This window comes from Zootoca vivipara, chromosome Z1 (assembly GCF_965207765.1).
Source record: "Zootoca vivipara chromosome Z1, rZooViv2.hap1.1, whole genome shotgun sequence".
In the NCBI taxonomy this organism is placed as follows: domain Eukaryota; kingdom Metazoa; phylum Chordata; class Lepidosauria; order Squamata; family Lacertidae; genus Zootoca; species Zootoca vivipara.
Genome location: NC_142583.1, coordinates 35,370,426 through 35,389,933, shown reverse-complemented (window position 1 = coordinate 35,389,933; position 19,508 = coordinate 35,370,426). Strand labels below are relative to the sequence as shown.

Below are 19,508 nucleotides of genomic sequence, written 5' to 3'. Positions count from 1 at the left end.
TCATGTCAGACTAATCTGATCTCATTTTTTGACAGAATTACAAGCCTGGTAGATGAAGGGAACGCTGTGGATGTAGCCTATCTTGATTTCAGCAAGGCCTTTGACAAGGTGCCCCATGATATTCTTGTAAAGAAGCTGGTAAAATGTGGGCTAGACAATGCTACCATTCAGTGGATTTGTAACTGGCTTACTGACCGAACCCAAAGGGTGCTCATCAATGGCTCCTCCTCATCCTGGAGAGTAGTGACTAGTGGGGTGCCACAGGGTTCTGTCTTGGGCCCAGTCTTGTTCAACATCTTTATCAATGACTTGGATGATGGGCTTGAGGGCATCCTGAGCAAGTTTGCAGATGACACCAAATTGGGAGGGGTGGCTAACACCCCAGAGGACAGGATCACACTTCAGAATGACCTTAACAGATTAGACAACTGGGCCAAAGCAAACAAGATGAATTTTAACAAGGAGAAATGTAAAGTACTACACTTGGGCAAAAAAAATGAAAGGCACAAATACAGGATGGGAGACACCTGGCTTGAGAGCAGTACATGTGAAAAGGATCTAGGAGTCTTGGTAGACCACAAACTTGACATGAGTCAGCAGTGTGATGCAGCAGCTAAAAAAGCCAATGCAATTCTGGGCTGCATCAATAGGAGTATAGCATCTAGATCAAGGGAAGTAATAGTACCACTGTATTCTGCTCTGGTCAGACCTCACCTGGAGTACTGTGTCCAGTTCTGGGCACCACAGTTCAAGAAGGATACTGACAAGCTGGAACGTGTCCAGAAGAGGGCAACCAAAATGGTCAAAGGCCTGGAAACAATGCCTTATGAGGAACGGCTTAGGGAGCTGGGTATGTTTAGCCTGGAGAAGAGAAGGTTAAGGGGTGATATGATAACCATGTTCAAATATATAAAAGGATGTCATATAGAGGAGGGAGAAAGGTTGTTTTCTGCTGCTCCAGAGAAGCGGACACGGAGCAATGGATTCAAACTACAAGAAAGAAAATTCCACCTAAACATTAGGAAGAACTTCCTGACAGTAAGAGCTGTTCGGCAGTGGAATTTGCTGCCAAGGAGTGTGGTGGAGTCTCCTTCTTTGGAGGTCTTTAAGCAGAGGCTTGACAGCCATCTGTCAGGAATGCTTTGATGGTGTTTCCTGCTTGGCAGGGGGTTGGACTGGATGGCCCTTGTGGTCTCTTCCAACTCTATGATTCTATGATTCTATGATTCTATGATTCTATGAAATCACAGCAGGAATTGCTTTGGTGCAAATCTTTCTAACAGTCTCAAGCACTTCCAAGAATCATGACCCAACAAGTCGCATAATCAGGAAAAACTACAAGAAGATTCTTTAAAACTAACTAAAGTTACCTTCTTTTTGGCAATGTGCTATGAATCTTATATTTATCTGGCAACAGAGGGCTTGATGAAGGCCCATAATTGAGGAAGGAATATTGGAAAAAGGAGGCTGCATATTTCAAAAACAAATTAAAAGTGGCAAACTACAAAAGGTGCAAATTTCCTTAATACTATGCAATCTTGTGCATAACTTGCACAGTAAAGGTAAAGGTAAAGGTAAAGGGGCCCCAGACCATTAGGTCCAGTCGTGACCGACTCTGGGGTTGCAGCGCTCATCTCGCTTTATTGGCCAAGGGAGCCAACGTACAGCTTCCAGGTCATGTGGCCAGCATGACAAAGCCGCTTCTGGCAAACCAGAGCAGCACATGGAAACGCCGTTTACCTTCCCGCTGTAGCGGTTCCTATTTATCTACTTGCACTTTTGATGTGCTTTCGAACTGCTAGGTTGGCAGGAGCTGGGACCAAGCAACGGGAGCTCACCCTGTCACAGGGATTCGAACTGCCAACCTTCTGATCAGCAAGCCCTAGGCTCAGTGGTTTAACCCTCAGCGCCACCTGGGTCCCGCAACTTGCACAGTACTCACCCCAATGTGTGCAAACCATAAACGTTATCTCAGCACAGGAGATTATACACACAGACACACAGACACACATATATAATACAGTGCTCCTACTAAAAAACTTAAAGGTATTTATTCAAACTTCGTAAGGTATGGTCTTTCTACACAGGGGCCAGCAAGTCTCTTTTACTGAAGCTAATCAGTAATTATATCCCCTGACAGAATAGCAACTGTGGTTTGAAATGCACCAGGTTAAATCATGTTCAACACTGCATGCATTTGCACAATTCCAATTTGCCACTTTTGTCTGGTCATAATGGCACAAACCAACAGCAGTGATGATAAGTGAGTGTATTCAGAAAAGCAATCCCAGGAGGTTCCCAATGTTTGGTTCAGAGGACAATAAATTCTCTTTAAAAAGTCTCTGATCAGGCCAACAGTGTCAGGCAAAGGAACAATCTGATAAAGACAGAGAGTTGGATCCAGTCTAAATTACTCATAATTAGGTCCCATTGATCACAAGCTGTAATTGATTACAATGAAATTTATTTCACATTGCTTTCAATGGGACCTAAGTGCAACTAACTTAGTTTGCAACCAAGACACACACACACACACAGAGAGAGTGTTTGCAAGTTTCCCCACTAATTTCTCTGTTTAAAAAAGTGCATTGCCTTTCTCACTCTCGCTGATGGCTTCCCCTTAATGGGGCAGAAATGTTTGGAACAAAATTTGTAGGTCCTATATTTAAAATTGAGTGAAATATTTCCCCTTTCCAGTGTATTGGCTCAGCAGAGAAATATATGGATTGTGGGGGAGAGGGTGCTCCAGGGATGTTCTAACTCAGGGGTCAGCAAACTTTTTCAGCAGGGGGCTGGTCCACTGTCCCTCAGACCTTGTGGGGGGCCAGACTATATTTGGGGGGGGGAATGAACGAATTCCTATGCCCCACAAATAACCCAGAGATGCATTTTAAATAAAAGGACACATTCTACTCATGTAAAAACATGCTGATTCCCAGACCATCCGTGGGCCGGATTTAGAAGGTGATTGGGCCACATCCGGCCTCCGGGCCTTAGTTTGGGGACCCTGTTCTAACTGGTTTGTGCTCCAGATACTTCAAGAAAACCATGTCTGTTTTAAATCAATACCTCCACAGTGATGACTACTTGTCCTTGAAGAGGAGGGACTCCCTGATCAGCTGCAGTGATTGCCATTTGGTAGCTTGAACGCCAATTGTACAAAAGAGTTTCAGTGGTCCTTAATTCACCACTTCTGCTGTCAATCTGAAAATGGCCTAAACTTTCCCCTGAAAAAAATACATCACTATTAATATACTTGCACATTAAGAAGTGTTATAGAAGCAGCACATCACAGAACAAACAAGCCCTGAGGTGGTATCAACAAAGTAGTCCCATTAGTTTGATTTCTGGCTGCACAGTAGAACTTCCCCTCATCTTCCCCTCCATATGCATCCCCTAAATGTGTTATGGGGGTTCCCTGAGCCAGAGCAGATCTGCGGAGGGGGAGAAAAGTAGCGGGAGAACTTCTATCGCAGAAATGAAAATCCTTGTGCTAACAGAACTACTTTGTTGATTACAATCCTGAATGGCTGCAACAGATGACTTCAATAAACATTGGATGTATACTGAAGATAGAACAGATTGGTTACGCTGCATAACTTTCAATATAAATGCCCATGTGTATACTTACGGACCATAAAACAAGATGAGAAACAATTTTGGTGAAAAATTGGCACAAAAACTACACATAAAAATGGTTTCTGTTGCTTTGGAATTATTTTAAGTGGTAACCAGAGCAGAACAAAAAACCTGACAATGGAGATAAAAAAACAATTTAATGTAACCATTCTGCACTTGACGTCATTTTACAACAATTTCCAAATATTGATTCTGCTCTATTAAATATTTTCATAAATAATCTCCTGCTAAATGCTGAGTTTAGACTATCGGCATCTACTGACACCTACAACTTTTCTCCAGTCTGCGAGGGAATAATTCTTGTGAGAAAACGTCCACTAAACAAGAGGTGGTAGCCAATAAACCAGTGCAGCATGTTCTGAAAGTCACTGGCAGAAAAAGCTAGATTGAACTGAACTGCCCCCCAAGCACCTTATGGATGTACAGTACTTCTGTCTCTTGTCCTAATAGCAAGTACATGCACAGTTCAATGGACAAGACACAAGGATCACAGCTGTAGAACACACATAGAAATGGCCCAGAGTAGCTGCAACAAGGTGTGCTTGTATTTGCCCCTGCAAAGTCACTGTAAGAGCCACTCCAAAATCCTTGTGTAGCATCCATATGGATTTTAGGCCCTCTGGAAACACAGAGGATGAGGTAACAGATTTGTTGGCCTTACCAAACATTAAGGGACATGGCCTGAAGAGCAGACAGGATGTCTTCATTATAAACCTTTAAGTGCCAGGCAAAAACTTTCCTCTTCAGCCAACCTTTTGGCTGATTAACACCTGATACTCTTTTAAATGTGTTGTGAAAATGGATGGGAAGGTTATTTGTTTTTGTTTTTATTATGTATTTTGTGTTTTTTATCTTGAAATCTTTTATGCTGTGAACCACCCTGAGATTTATGGATGAAGGCCAGTATACAAATTTAATAAATAAGGATAATAATAACATCCTACTGCCCAAGAACTCTGCACCACATGCCTCTCCTAACCCAGAGTCCAAATCAGAAAGAAAAGTGCATGGTAATTGTCAGTGAGTTAAGTTTATCATATAGAACAATGGATATTTCCCCCTTTTTTAACCTAAGGGCCAGTGGGATTTCTGGATGCCTGCACCCAAGAATAAAAACAACAAGAAGCACCACCAGTATCTGACAGCCCATTCCCTCGGGAGCCAAGCAATGATGCTCTGCACCAGCTGTAGTCTCTGAACAGTGGTGCTATTTTATAGCATACCCTAACCCTAGTGGTTCAGGAAGGCAGTCTCCAACTTCCATAGTTTACTTCCATGGAGAGGCCCAGAAAACAGGTTTCACGTATCCAGTTTCTCACAATTAGGAATGAATGAGCTAGTCATTGTGAGGTTAGTGAAGTCTGGATTTCTTGCTTCCCCCCAAGATATCACATCAGTATGTGAAAGTATGTTAAGCTACAAGTCTTCCTGGGAGGACTTTAGGAAGTAGTTACTGTTCTTTCTCTGTTAAGGAAAAGAGGCAATTTGGTTTTCATGGTACTTTAGTTTGAGTTCATTCACCAACAAATAATTATGACAAGTATAAGCTGACTCTGGGATGCAAATTTGAGCTACGTCAAAGCGTAGCGGTTGAGAAATGTAAAATTCATCTGTATTAGGGTTGCATTATTCTCTACCGGTTTTAAATTTAGTGACACCAGTTATTCTCGATTCAAACAGGCGAATAATCACAACTTTGCTAAGAAAAAAAGCCGAACTCATTTAAGGTATATAAATAACAATGGTAATTGAATGCAAATAGTGTACAAAAACGGTTGTTTCAAAAATGAAATTCAGCCATGTGTTTTATGTTGCAGAAGTGAAGAGTCATGTTCCAAAGACTAATAAATGTATCAAGCAGTGTTAGAAACTGAGGTATAAAGGCTAGGAGCTAAATGGCACCACAAACCTAAGTTATGGGCACAAGAACAGAATGTCTAGGAACGTTTTTTTATAATAAGAATACAAAGCTGAAAATGAACTGCAGCTAAAATGTTACGTTCATTTTTCACGTGGTCTGGTCCTTTCCCTTCCCACCCCCCTAATATTCTTCAGAGTGTCTCTTCTCCAGTCTTCAGAGAGCAGCTGGAAGTGGAGAGGCAGAAAAAGCTCCTCCTTTCCTTCCACTCTGCAGTTTTAATCCAAAATCTTAGGCGTACTACTGCACCCAGAGCTCAGAAACTGCTCGTGCTAATGAAATTACCTGCTGCAAAATGCACCTAGAACCATGGGAGTTTCAAACATTGTTGTAGGCATGGATTTTAATAGGCTATAGCCTAACTCATAAAACAGCAATAAAATATTGGTCTGTTAGGTTTCCATGGGACATTTTTTTAATAAAAGTTTCCTCCTTTTGCTCTTTTTAATAAGGACTGTAAAAAGCTGGAGGCTCTGTCACTGTTTTCTGTTCAATGACTCCAGAATAAATGTGCAGTGCATGATCAGTGCACTAGAGAGGGTCATTTTTAGATCTTTTTTTTATAAATAAGCCAAAACTAGGACCTAGTAAAAAGAAAGATAAGAACACTTCAGGATTGGACCAGCATACTGCTTTCAGAGTCCAGGGTCCTGTTCTCAGAGTGACCAACCAGAAGCCTGTGGAAAGCCAACGGGCAGGATATGATCATAAACACAGTTTTGCTGCAGAATTCTCTCCAGCAAATATTCGACCCAACAAAGGATGAAACAGGATCTACACAAGCCCCCATTGTTTGCTCACATTATCTTTTGATCCCTGTCCCAGACTGTCATGGTCAATTCCTATAGGGAGAAGATTTCCAGTTAGTCATGGGAAAGGAAAGGTCATTTTCCCACTGGGACGGTGAAAGCATTTGCCTATAACAGATGAAATCCTAAACTATACTGAACATGTTTTACTTAGTATTATCATCTTAATCCTGGGTGAGCTGAGTGAGTGCTTTTGATTAAGAATTCTAAACGCAACAAAAACAAGCGTGGAAGGATAAAAAGGTAAAGAGAGCTACTCCCGATATTACAAAGATCGTGAATTCATGAAGAGAGACATGTCAATAATAATAAGTTTGAAAATTGGACATTTTTACAACTCTCACATTTAAAACTATGAATATACCTCATAATAAACAGGCAGCATGCCACACGTGATGGAGAGGCGTGGGAATTCCACTTAATAAACCTGAATCAGCGTTTGATTCAGAAAAGAGAAGTTTCCAAGAGCAGCCAAGAACAGATCTTTGCCCTCAGTTTATGCTGTATGGTTACAACTTTGCCCAACGTATCTGGATATTGTGCACTTTCTTATCTGTACTTGACAGGTATGGATTATTTTTTACCTGAGGACAATGAATATAACACGATCCCACTGTTCCCAGAATCAAGGTCCTTGGCAAACATGGTGGCAACGAGGGTTCCTGCTGGTTGCCCTTCCAAAACCTAATAGCAAGCAGACCAATTAAAATTAGACTTTCCACAGAACAAAGACCAACTAAATTAATATACATTAAAGAAAGGTTCAAAACTAAAGCGCTAAGAGTGCAAAAGGAAAGGCTTTTTAATGGGCATCCAGACCCATTAAGTGGGCTATTAGAGGGTAGGGGAATGGGCACTTCAAAAAGAACATTTGGGCAGGTCAGAATTCAAGTCATGCAGAAGTTGCATTATGATAGGCAATGTAAAGAACTGATTGATAAAGATGTGAAAAGTAAATTACTGGTAAGTAGTCCAGGTCCCCCAGACCCTGATCAAGCATTCCCATTCTGTGGGATAAGCAGCCGCATATAACCAACATGTCTATGGGCTGGTAGCATATGCAGCAAATGTTGGCTACAGTAAACTGAAAATTAAGTTTAAACAGATTTTATCTCAGTAGTTTGATATATTAGAATCGTGCTTGCCCTGGTTATGTGCCAACTTTGCTTTTCAGCCGTTTCCCCATATTCTAACCACAAGATGGTGCTCAAAACGAATTTTTAAAAAATTATTGTGTGCTGCAGTAAGACACTACGAGGCTTAAAATGCCTTTTTGCTTACATTGGTCTGTAAAACGCAAATTTAACACCTACACTGGTTGGAAACATGCGTTCCATTTAAAAACGACTCTTTCACATTCTGTCACACATTAACAGCATTCATACGCGACACAAAGGTGCTTCTTCAAGTTACAAATGGATAAGGAAGGAATCTCAATCTGTTCAAACCTTGACATGTAGCTCTGCTCCAGACAGAAGCTGTGGGAAGCATGGGTGGTTGTCATTGAGATCGGTAACAGAGATATAGACTGTTATTGTGGCATTATGTTGCGGGACCCCGTGGTCAGTCACCAGAGCAATCAGGTAGTGGTGAGCTTGCTGTTCATAGTCTAATGCAACCCAGTTTATAATTTCACCTAGTGGGGGGGGGAACAGTGATAAAAAAAGAGAGCATTATGAGCTGCATATAACAGGTTTTAACAAGCTATGCACGATTTATAGCACACTCTGCCTTAACCACGTCAGTCACTTGATATGCATACTGCATACTATACAAAGCCAAGAGAGATCCTGTCACTCAGCATATATTTGTGTACCCTGGGGTCATTATAACTTCGCTGGACTCCAAGTGACTCCACTTCACACTAAAACAGCTAACTTTAAAGCCAGATGGCTGCTCTAAAGAAGCCAAAATATTTCCTTCTTCCAGCCAGCAGAATAAAAGAGCGAAAATTATTTTAGTTGTTAGCCAGCTGGATGAGACATCATATACCAGGGACTTCTCATCACAGACCCTTTGGGGGGGGACCAGCAAGCATTTTCTTCACTTTGCTGTAGGGGCTGAGGATATTCTGCAGCCTTGCAGCCCCTTACTTACCATGACCAGCTGGCCTTCTTTATCCCAGGATTTTGGGTGCTTTGTAAGAAATCCATTCCTATGGAACTGTGCTGTATTTCTTTGATCTCCACACTATCTCTCCAAACCCAGCTATATTAGCAATTCTGCTTTCCTCATTTTCCAGACGGCAAGCAGTGGAGAGTAGTCTCAGATTCCACATCTGTGTAGTACAAGGCCTCTCCTGCCAGCTAGCTCTGTCACTCGTGCCTGAATTTTTATTACACAATCCCTTCTGATTGATTTTCAACATTTCATTTGATCTTGTTAAAATACCTGTCTTTGTTTATCCTGGGTTTTGGCATTTGAAACCTCCAGCGACCTTTACCTCCTCAAATGCTAATCCTACATTTCACATACAGTTGCGACACAAAATTATTAGACATTTTCACACCAATGTCCTTGAATCGTGTCCAAAGCCGCTACGGATATAGTACAGTGGAAGGGAGCAAGCAGTAGGTATAATTGAGATCAGGGTAGATCCTTCACCAGGAAGAACAATGGAAAGTCAGCTGATAGCAACACAACAAACTGAAACCCAGTGGATCAGCTAAAGGAGAAGAGATGTCAGGTATGGTAAGGATGGGATAGTATTAGGAAGAGAAAGATGTAGGCAGGTACCAGGGCAGGCCTAGGAAGATACAAATGGAAGATTGCACATGTTTTAAGAAGAAATCAAGTGTGTAGATTCAGAGATGGGCATGAAAAAAGAATGGAGGTATCAGACTGGTAAGTCTGACCAGCATCTGTCCTGGAAGTCATCTGCTCAGACCATATGTAATGTATGGAATGGTGGATCTGCTTGCCATCCAACTTTGCACTTTTGCAGGGTTTGAGTGCTGTCCCTGACAGTGATCTGTAACCATATTTGCTAGCAGTTTTCACAGATACTTGTGATGGCACCAGCAGTACCACACTTGTTCCTTTGAGCTGCTGATCACTGCTCAATAACAGCTCAAAGGGAAAAGAAAGGAAGGAAAAAGGAATACTATTGTGTGACCTGCAGGTAATACTATTTACATATCTGACTTTCTAATATACTGACAATTCACTTTGCAAAGCCTATCATGAGTTTTGAGTGTATGCAGAAGCTAGATCCACCAGTGGAGAGAATTCAGTTGTTCTCCCTGAATTTGGACATGCAAATTATATTACACACAAACACACACACACACACAGAGAGAGAGAGAACGAGAACAAGCACTCTAGTTTAGCAGAAAGCTTAACATCCCACAAGGAGAACAGGGAAGATTGTTAAAACATATTACCTGTATTGGAATTGATTTTGAAATATTTTCCATCTGATAAGAGGAAATAGGAGAGCTGAGCATTTCTTCCAGAGTCCTTGTCAACTGCGGCTATTGTGCCAACCACACCTTGGGCTAACGAACTCTCCTCCACGTCAAAAAAATAGGCATCACGCAAAAACACGGGAGAATTGTCATTTTCATCCATTACGTTAACTATCACTGATGTACTTGCATTCTGCCCTGACTTATCTGCTGTGCTAGTAACAAAGGCTCTAAAACTATGCATTTGTGTAAGTTCGTAATCTAAAGGATTCCGTAGGTAGATCACACCTGCTTCTGGATCAATTCTAAATGAAGCAGAATCCGTGTTATGCTCCAAGGAGTACACAACATTCCCAGGGGTATGCTGGGGATCTAACTTCCGGGCTTGGATTTGCAGAATTCTGACACCTATGGGTGCTGCTTCACTGACTTCCACCTGATACACCAAATTTTCAAAAGTCAACATGGGGCGTCCTTTATGCTCGTCGATTACCACTCGTAGGATCAACAGAGAACTCAAGGGAGGACTTCCATGATCTTCTGCTGTAATGTGCACCACTGTGTGTTCATGCGGTTTATCAGTATCCAGAGTTCTGGCAAGGTACAGTACCCCGAGAACGGGATCAATGGTAAAAATACTTGATTGATTGCTTGCAATGGCATACCGGACTGCGCCATTTAGTCCACTGTCTTTGTCCTCTGCATGAGCAATGTAAAGAGCTGTGCCAGGCACCGTGCTTCGCGATATATAAATCTGGTCAGATTCCGACACAAACACGGGAGGGTTGTCATTGACGTCGATCACAGTTATGTTGACCTGGGCGCTGCTGTAGACAGGGGAGCTTCCCAACTGTGACTGCACTGTAAGAAGGGTGTGATAATGGGCTTCATGGTCGAGCTGCTTCTTAGTGCGGATGATTCCATACTGAGGGTCAATGGAAAACTTTCCGTAGGGATCACCGGAGGAAATTCTGTAGGAAATCGTTTCCAATAAACCTGTAAAAGAAGATTAAAAAGAAAACACACCCCCGTGTCAAACAAAAGGCATCCAATTTGTTAGAAGATCCGCTTAGCTGAATATACTCTAGAGCATTTGAGAAATGTATGGCATAGCAGTGTTAAGTGAGTTGAACAGTTTAAACGCCTCTCTGGATATTTGTTTCCTAAGTTTTTGTGTTTTCTTTCTTTCTTTTTAGCTGTAATCTCTAGGGTGTAGTAGGAAAAAATGGATGCTGTGCAGACTAACTTAAAGGCACACAGTTAGCCCATTTACGAGATCTGTATTTTCACCCCATAGGTGTGATTAAATTTTATGAAGAAATAAATATCATTTCTCACATTTAAAATTATACAGGAACTCTTTCCAACTAGGTCAGGTTGAACAGAGGAATTCCACTCTAACCAGACACATAAACATTCCAGTATAGCCTAATTTTAAGACTCTAGTATAACTAAGGGTCAAAACCTCAACCCACTGCACAAACCAGGAAGCTGTAACATATAGAGAGCACACATGGAGTGGGGGAAGGAGAGGCTCTCAAAGCCTAGGGAAATTGACTTTTCCCAGGAAACCATGGAGTGGCAGTATCAAACCTTCCCAGACCACTTCCTGTAAGTGTTGCAATGCATTAAGTAATTAAAGCATTTGCTTATTTAGTGGAGAATGGCAAAATATGTGAAGCCACAGGTGGATCTTTAGTTTCTCACTCTGCTTCTCAATATATATAGTGTTCAAGCTGCCAAAAAAGAACAAAGTCCCGTGGCACCTTAAATACCCACAAATTTATTGCTAAAAGCTGCCATTTCACCTCATCTACTCAATTGTTTTAACAAACTTGTTTGAACATGACACTAAGCCGCTGTTTATCAGCACAGTCTTTGCCAACCTGGTGTTTTAGACCACAACTCCCATCAACCCTGACCACTAGTCATGCTGGCCTGGGATGATAGTAGTTATAGTCCAAAGCGTCTGGAAGGTTCCAGGTTGGGGAGGCAGATCCAGGTTTGATTGAAAGTGTGAACTCAGCCCAGCAGACTAACCATGGTTTGTTTTCTGGCATTAAACCATGGCACAAACCTACGGTTTGTTTTTTGGCTTATGAACCATGTAATTTTGTAACTATAGTTTGGTGTTTTGTTTGAAAATAGCCTTGCTTCATCATGGTTTGTTTGGGCACCCTGGTCCAGTTGCTTGTCAAGCTACAAAGACATGAGGCAATAACAGACAGAAAACTAACTGAGCTTTGGAAAAGCAAGGCGCGGTTTTGTGTGCTCATCTGTGAGGCAACTTATTATAAACAAACTGCAGCTTAGCGTTACATGTGACTGCAGCTGTTTTGTGACAGAAATTCCTTTAAACATTCAGACTCATTTCCCCCAATTTTCATATATGCCATATTTGAACACTAATCATTTCAAGCAACTTTCCTTACGTATAAACAGTACTCATCTTTAACTACCATAATTTCTCCTAGTCCATTTAGAAATACACGCCTAGGGCACAATCAATTTGTATGCTAGTTACAGAGCTCTCCTCCCCTCTCCTCCTAAACCGTGCACGCATACAGTACAGCATGACAGCACATTAGGGAGCATGGAGGAAGGGGGCCTACGACCCTCCCCATCTCCACCTAGCAATATCCTACCTTGATATGCCTGCATAACTCGCCATGCGTGCAGGTGGGGAAACAATCCTTCTTACCTCCACCCTGTCCATGGTCAAGTGAAACGAGCCCAGTGTATCTTGTAAAGTTTAACTCAGGCATCCCCAAACTTCAGCCCTCCAGATGTTTTGGACTACAATTCCCATCATCCCTGACCACTGGTCCTGTTAGCTAGGGATCATGGGAGTTGTAGGCCAAAACATCTGGAGGGCCACAGTTTGGGGGTGCCTGGTTTAACTGTTATAATGGAAGTACTTATTTTTAAAACATATTGTTTGTATGTATGTAAGTATGTATGTATGTATACATATTTGCTTATATCTCTCTTAATATCATCTCCCAAGAAACCACAAGGAAACACTCAAATGTGGGAAAATGCACGTTTCTTACCATTGCACTAATTCAAAACCTAGTTTCACATTTAGTTGTGTGCTTTTCTCCACTTAAAGAATAACATTTAACACAATATTGGCTACATATGTTTGTAGCCTGTAACAAATCAGGGGGCGCTGGAATCTGTCTGAATGTCTTCCAAGGCCACTTACTCAAGGGCTCCCTTGCTTTCACCGTTCCAACGGCACTTCCTTCAGGGGCATCTTCGGGAATGGAAAAAGTGTAACGTGATCTCTCAAAAACAGCAGGAGCCACAGCCGTCTGCAGGATCTTCACAGTCACAACTGCATTAACAGCAGAACCAAGGCCACCTCCATCCCGGGCAGAAACAGTCAACAGCACATTGGTAAGTTCCACATTACTGAGAGATGCTATCAGGTAGATGGTTCCTGGAAAGGAGAAGAAAACGTGAACATATGGGACAAGAAAATTACCTTTCCCCATCATTTTTGAAGTTCAGAAGTGTTAGCCACAGAATTGATGTGTACGTACTTAAAAATAAAAATGTGTTAAGAGCACCACTGCAAGAGTAGAAAAAACAAAAGGGCATCTGTATCTTCTATATTATTTTGGAACGCGGTTTCTGTTTGCTGTGGATTTGGACACCTCTTGGGATAGCATGACCAAATTTGGCAGGATGGTTCCTGAGTTCAAGCATCAGGATAGAGTGGGGTGTTTGAATGTAGAAACAAGCCTTTGGTACATTCACTGCTCTGCACAGAAAATGACCTAGAATCCTGGCCTAGAAGAAGGCAATCAAATCTAGCTCTGCCTACTTGCTTATGTCTTTAACAATTGTCCTGATTCTTCCAAGCCTCCTAACCATAAAAGAATCTGCAATGCAGCCTTTAGCTTCTTTGCCTTTCCAAAGAAGCCTTACCATTATTTCCATTTTGGATATGTGAGAAGTGATTTAAATCCATGGGACACGGGTGGCACTGTAGTCTAAACCACTGAGCCTCTTCGGCTTGCCGATCAGAAGGCTGGCGGTTCGAATCCCCACAATGGGGTGAGTTCCCATTGCTCTGTCCCAGCTCCTGCCAACCCAGCAGTTGGAAAGCATGCCAGTGCAAGTAGATATATAGGTACTGCTTTTTATTCCTTTTTTATTCCGCTGCGGTGTTCTGTTGTGCCAGAAGTGGTTTAATCATGCTGGCCACATGACCCAGAAAGCTGTCTGTGGACAAACGCCAGCTCCCTTGGCCTGAAAGCGAGATGAGAGCCGCAACCCCATAGTCACCTTTGACTGGACTTAACCATCCAGGGGTCCATTTTACCTTTTACTCTATCCATCTACAGGGTCACATGAATGACCCTCATTCCATGCATTCCCTCAGATGGAATAAAGCACGAAATAATTTTAGAGAATCCAAGTTTGTTTGTTTCATTACAGTCCATTAAGGGATAAAGTTGTTACTAAAAACCTAGATTTCACCCATTTTCATAATCAGGACTATCGACTGCACTTCAGTATTATGCCACTCACACAGATACGAAAAAGAATAAACTTCGGGGCGGGGGAGTGAATGCCAAGTTGGTGGAAACTACAGGAAGATAAGAGTGTTCTTGTGCTTGAATCCTGTTTGCAGATTTCCCACAGGCATCTGATTGGCCACTATGAGAACAGGATGTTGGACTAGATGGGCCATTGGCCCGATCCAGCAGTCTCTTCCTATGTACTTAAGACCACAAACATATAAAAAGCACTTTACTTTTTCTTCAGGATATCCAATATTTGTCTCATTTTGTTTAAAACATAATCATGCACATATGCTTGATTCTAGGTGGTGTGTTTTCTAGCCAAATGCTATTGCACGTGTTTTTCACTTAATACGGTTCAAACTAATATGCTATTTCTTCTGTTTTGAGCATTATTGCAGAAGATACCATGTTAGGGCTGTTCTGCTAACACTCACCCTGTGCTAGAATAGGCAAGTTCTCACACTTCTGTCTATGCAAGGGAATTTCCAAGTGGGAGAACATGTTTCAGCTACTATCTTGTTTCTCCGAAAATAAGACACCGTCTTATATTTATTTTTCCTCAAAAAAACACACTATGGCTTATTTTCAGGGGATGTTTTATATTTTTCCTCCTCCTCCTGCCGCGGCCGGTATCACTGCTGTGCCTATCACTATGTCTTATTTTCGGGGTATGGCTTATATTCCTTGAATGCTTAAAAATCCTGCTATGGCTTATTTTATGACTACGTCTTAAAATAGGAGAAACAGGGTAGGCTCTACTTGTGAAAGCAGCCCATCCATGAGTGGTAGATGCCTTCAACATCTGAAAGGGCACTTCTGGAACCAACCTACTGCTTTTAATTCTCATCTGTTATAGACTGAGGCACAGGACCAATGACTTCAGTTATTAAAGTTTAGTGCAACTCAAGGAGGCAAGATGTTCCAATAGCAAAGCACAGCTTTTCAGCAGAGAATGTAGGGCAATAGAAGGCACCATGAAGGATCAGGTGAAAAGAAGAAGAAGAAGAAGAAGAAGAAGAAGAAGAAGAAGAAGAAGAAGAAGAAGAAGAAGAAGAAGAAGAAGAAGAAGAAGAAGAAGAAGAAGAAGAAGAAATAACCTTATATGTATGTACTCGCTGGAGATCAAAACCACTTCATATGCCTCATACAGAGTCAGACCATCAGTATTTTCTATACCAGGCATCCCCAAACTGCGGCCCTCCAGATGTTTTGGCCTAAAACTCCCATGATCCCTAGCTAACAGGACCAGTGGCCAGGGAAGATGGGAATTGTAGTCCAAAACATCTGGAGGGCCGAAGTTTGGGGATGCCTGTTCTATACTGACTGACAGCAGTTCCAGCATTTCAGACAGGAGTAGGAAGAATGGTAAATAACAAGATCTGACTTAACAATGTAGAATTGTTTAATCAGCTGAATGACTAATTTGGGATAAAGCGTTAAGGAGGAGAATGGAAAACAGATGAAGCAGATAAATACTTACAGACAACCGAAAGGTGCAGTTCACAAAATTTCCATTTTACACTGCCAGGCCTCTACAAAAACAAACTGCCTCTTGATCACTTTAAGAGTGTGTGTGTGTGTGTGTGTGTGTGTGTGTGTGTGTGTGTTTTATAGCAAACAAAGAAAACAGCAGGTATTGTTTACCCAGCGTGAAAAAACACTGCAGTAATTCAGCAGAGATGGAGTGAAAAACACGGATACCTTTGCTTTTCCATGCCTTGGAGAGTAGCAGAAAAACCCCTAGGCTGCATGTACAACAAAGGGAAGGTAAGCTGAAGAGGGACTTTGCACTTTGAGGATAACACCCCAACCAGTAGATAATACTACCCAATTTGGCTTTAATTGATATTTTCACCTAGAACAGGCACGTCCAACAGGTAGATCGTGATCTACCAGTAGATCACTGGACATCTGTTGTAGATCACTGGCTCCCCCCAAAGAAGCTCAACAAATTTGGCTCCCCTAGAAAAAGCCCAACATTTTTGCCCTGCACCCCAAAAAGCATGGCTTTCCCCCTCCCTAGAAAAAGCTCAGTAACTTTGACATGAACCCCCAAAAAGGGGGTAGATCACTGCCAGCTTTTAACTCTTTGAGTAGATCGCAGTCTATTGGGAGTTGGCCACCCCTGACCTAGAGAGCACCATCCAAAACTGTAGTGGACAATACAGTACACATACTGCCAGTGTATTCGTGTGATTTTGCATCTAGTCTACTAAACCATGGAAGAGGCATGTCAGCTAAGGTGCAGGTGTGCCCATTGGCTCTCTTGCTCCTGCCAAGATGTGACTTCAACACCTACAGCCTTTGCTGCTTCTGCAACTCATTTTATAAGGGAATCTCAGAGATCATCCGCTGCAGTGGCTCCTAAGGTTCCCCTCGCCCACCCGATCGAACACTTGAAAATTGCTGAGCATCTTGGTGGAGCACTTAACTATTTTTCTGCCTGTTGCAGCAACAATAGTAACGCACTGTGTTAGATGCTGTATTATTTTTTTAATTGTATTTTTATTGCTTCTTTTATTTCTTATATATTGCATTTCATTGTACTCCATAGAATTCAAACAGCAATACAATAAAATAAGCAACTAAAATCAGTCTATTGAATGCAATGGATGTGCTGTCTCCCATCAAGTACAAATCCACAGACAGTGAACCACCTCAATGAAGCTCACAGACCACTGGTGGCCCATGGACCACAGCGTGGCACACCCTGCTCTACTGAGACTTCCACATTCATTTCAATAGTAGAACTTCCATTCTGAAGGAAAGGAGAAAGCTGTGGCGTATGAATAGCTCCATTTGCACATTGGTGCTAGTGAGCACATCTGTCTTGTTCATGAGGATGTTTGAAGGTGAGGGGTTTTCTTGAGCATATAATATTGAAGGAATTACCGTTGATCCGTTAAACAAGATCTACACAGATCTTTCAGTCAAAATGGGAAACTTATAATCATATTTCATATTCAGCTGCAAGTAATCAGAGAAACCCTATACTAATAATAGGATTACTCTCAGTGCATATATTAATTTTTTTTGCAGCACCTGCTGCACAGAAAATAAGATTTTACCCTATGGTACATGCACAGCCCCTTCTTTCTGGTTTAAACTGTAGGGTGGATTAGAGCGAATCAAAGGAATTACCTGTAGCCTTTGTTAGGCATAGGCTTGCATTTACCTGGATACAAATCTGCTTACCTCCAGGTAAATAACATGCTATACTAAGTTAAGTACTGGTAACCTGACCTTTGAGCAAATGCAGAAACCACAGCCCACATTTCCCAGCATGAGGCAAGCTGACAGATGGCTTCTACTTTGCCACCAGCAATTAATACAATGAAGGGCACAGATCACCTTAGTTCTGAGCAGGCGACAAATCAGTTCCTTCCTGGCACAGGAACCAAGAATAAAACTATGAGGTATACCCAGGCCATAACTGGGGAAGATTCTTCAGGTGCTTGACTGGTTGGGTGAGACTCTCAGCTGGCTCACAGAGAAGGCAGATTAGCAATACAGCCCACCCACCAGATCCCCACCCCTTGTGTAGAACTTTGATTCATTTTCACCATTCTTGCTGTTCCAGAAGAAACTAATCTACAGCATCCTCTGGCCAGCAGCCCTGTGGCTGGCTGGAAACCAAACTTACTGCAAACCTCAAAATCATCTGTGCCTGCTCTGCCCACCACCCTGCATCACATAGCATTGCACTCTGGGCATTCGGGATTTACTTTCAATCAGCTGCATGGTGAAAAACAGTGGCCATCTGCCTACAGCTTCTAATTGGTTGCCTGGCAATTTATTTAACATTTGACATACACAGCTCTTTAACTACAGGTAACTAAAGCATGTGCGAAGTATGCATTTGTTAGTAGTCAACAGCAGCAGGTAGAATGAAGCAGATCATTCAAATGAACTGGTTTACTTCTAACCATTTAAAGGTATATATTTCCAGATTTCTAGGCTCTTCCAATTAGTAATCACCTCCAGTAGAGCAAACCTGCACCAAGAGAGTTGTTTTTGGTTTTTAAAAATAAGCTATTAAGAAGAAGAAAAATATAGATTAACTATACCCATATGGCTTCCAACTAATACGATTTGACAGCCAACTCAGACAGCAGGCAGATGGCTAAAAAGGTATGCACAGTTCATCACCCAAACTCACCTTCAAATCTGGCAGCTGAACCAATTTAACACTCAGGCAGGTCAATGCTCATTTCCAGTGACCTATTCAGAATGAATATTTCTCCAACCTGCCTATTTGTCTGATCTATGAACTAAGAATTAAGTACAAAAACTTCAGTCTCTTGAGAAACATGAGTCAGCAGTGCACAAAGCCTTTAATCCAGTTCTGTTATTATGCTGCTTTGCTGTACTGTTTTTTAGCATTGCAATTTATTAATGCTTTAATTACTGGTTGTATTTTTTATGTTGTACATCACCGGAAGGGCAGCTTATCTTGGTTTACTGGATTTTTGCTGCCTGTTACCTTTACAACCTTATGCTCTGGATTGACTAAGGCCGCTTTTCCTGAGGGTAACCACAGCAACACATAGAAAAATGCTGGACAAAGACTTGAAACTTTTTGTGTTCTTGAATGTTACCTCTCTTTCTTATGGTACACACAACCCAGTAAGATAGTTCCGTTCAGACAACAAGCCAAACTCATGGTTAAGGAAGCTCATCTACATGTTAGCATATTGATTTGCACACCATAAACTATGGTTTGTGTTAACTATAGTTTGACTGATGTCTGAACTGGCAGACCAAGGGGATCCACAGCTTAGCGATCATGTAGATGCTTTGTACACCAAAGGTACTGGATTCAATCCCTGCCATTCCCTACTAAAAGGCACAGGTAACAAGTGATGGGAAATGTCTCTGCCTGAGACACTGAGGAACTGCTGCCTGACTAGTCAATACTGGGCTAGATAGATGGACCAAAACGGTTTTGTTACAAAAACGGTTTTGTTATTCCTATATACAGTGGTACCTCGGTTTATGAACACAATTGGTTCCAGAAGTCTGTTCATAAACTGAAGCGAACTTTCCCATTGAAAGTAATGGAAAGTGAATTAATCCGTTCCAGACAGTCCACGGAGTACTTAAACTGAAGCGTTCATAAACTGAAGCGAACTTTCCCATTGAAAGTAATGGAAAGTGGATTAATCCGTTCCAGACGGGTCCGCAGAGTACTCAACCT

At 41.9% G+C, this 19,508-nt stretch overlaps 1 protein-coding gene across 1 annotated transcript in view; it reads right to left on the bottom strand.

Moving 5' to 3' along the window:
- The window catches only part of DCHS2 (dachsous cadherin-related 2), a 121,282-nt gene that overhangs the window by 43,811 nt on the left and 57,963 nt on the right, over positions 1-19,508 (bottom strand). The window contains exons 4-8 of the mRNA XM_060278664.2: positions 12,982-13,218; positions 9,750-10,769; positions 7,815-8,002; positions 6,951-7,050; positions 3,070-3,227 (exon numbers count right to left, since the gene is read on the bottom strand). Of these exons, the coding sequence (XP_060134647.2) occupies positions 3,070-3,227; positions 6,951-7,050; positions 7,815-8,002; positions 9,750-10,769; positions 12,982-13,218 (1,703 nt within the window). The remainder of the gene's footprint in view (positions 1-3,069; positions 3,228-6,950; positions 7,051-7,814; positions 8,003-9,749; positions 10,770-12,981; positions 13,219-19,508) is intronic.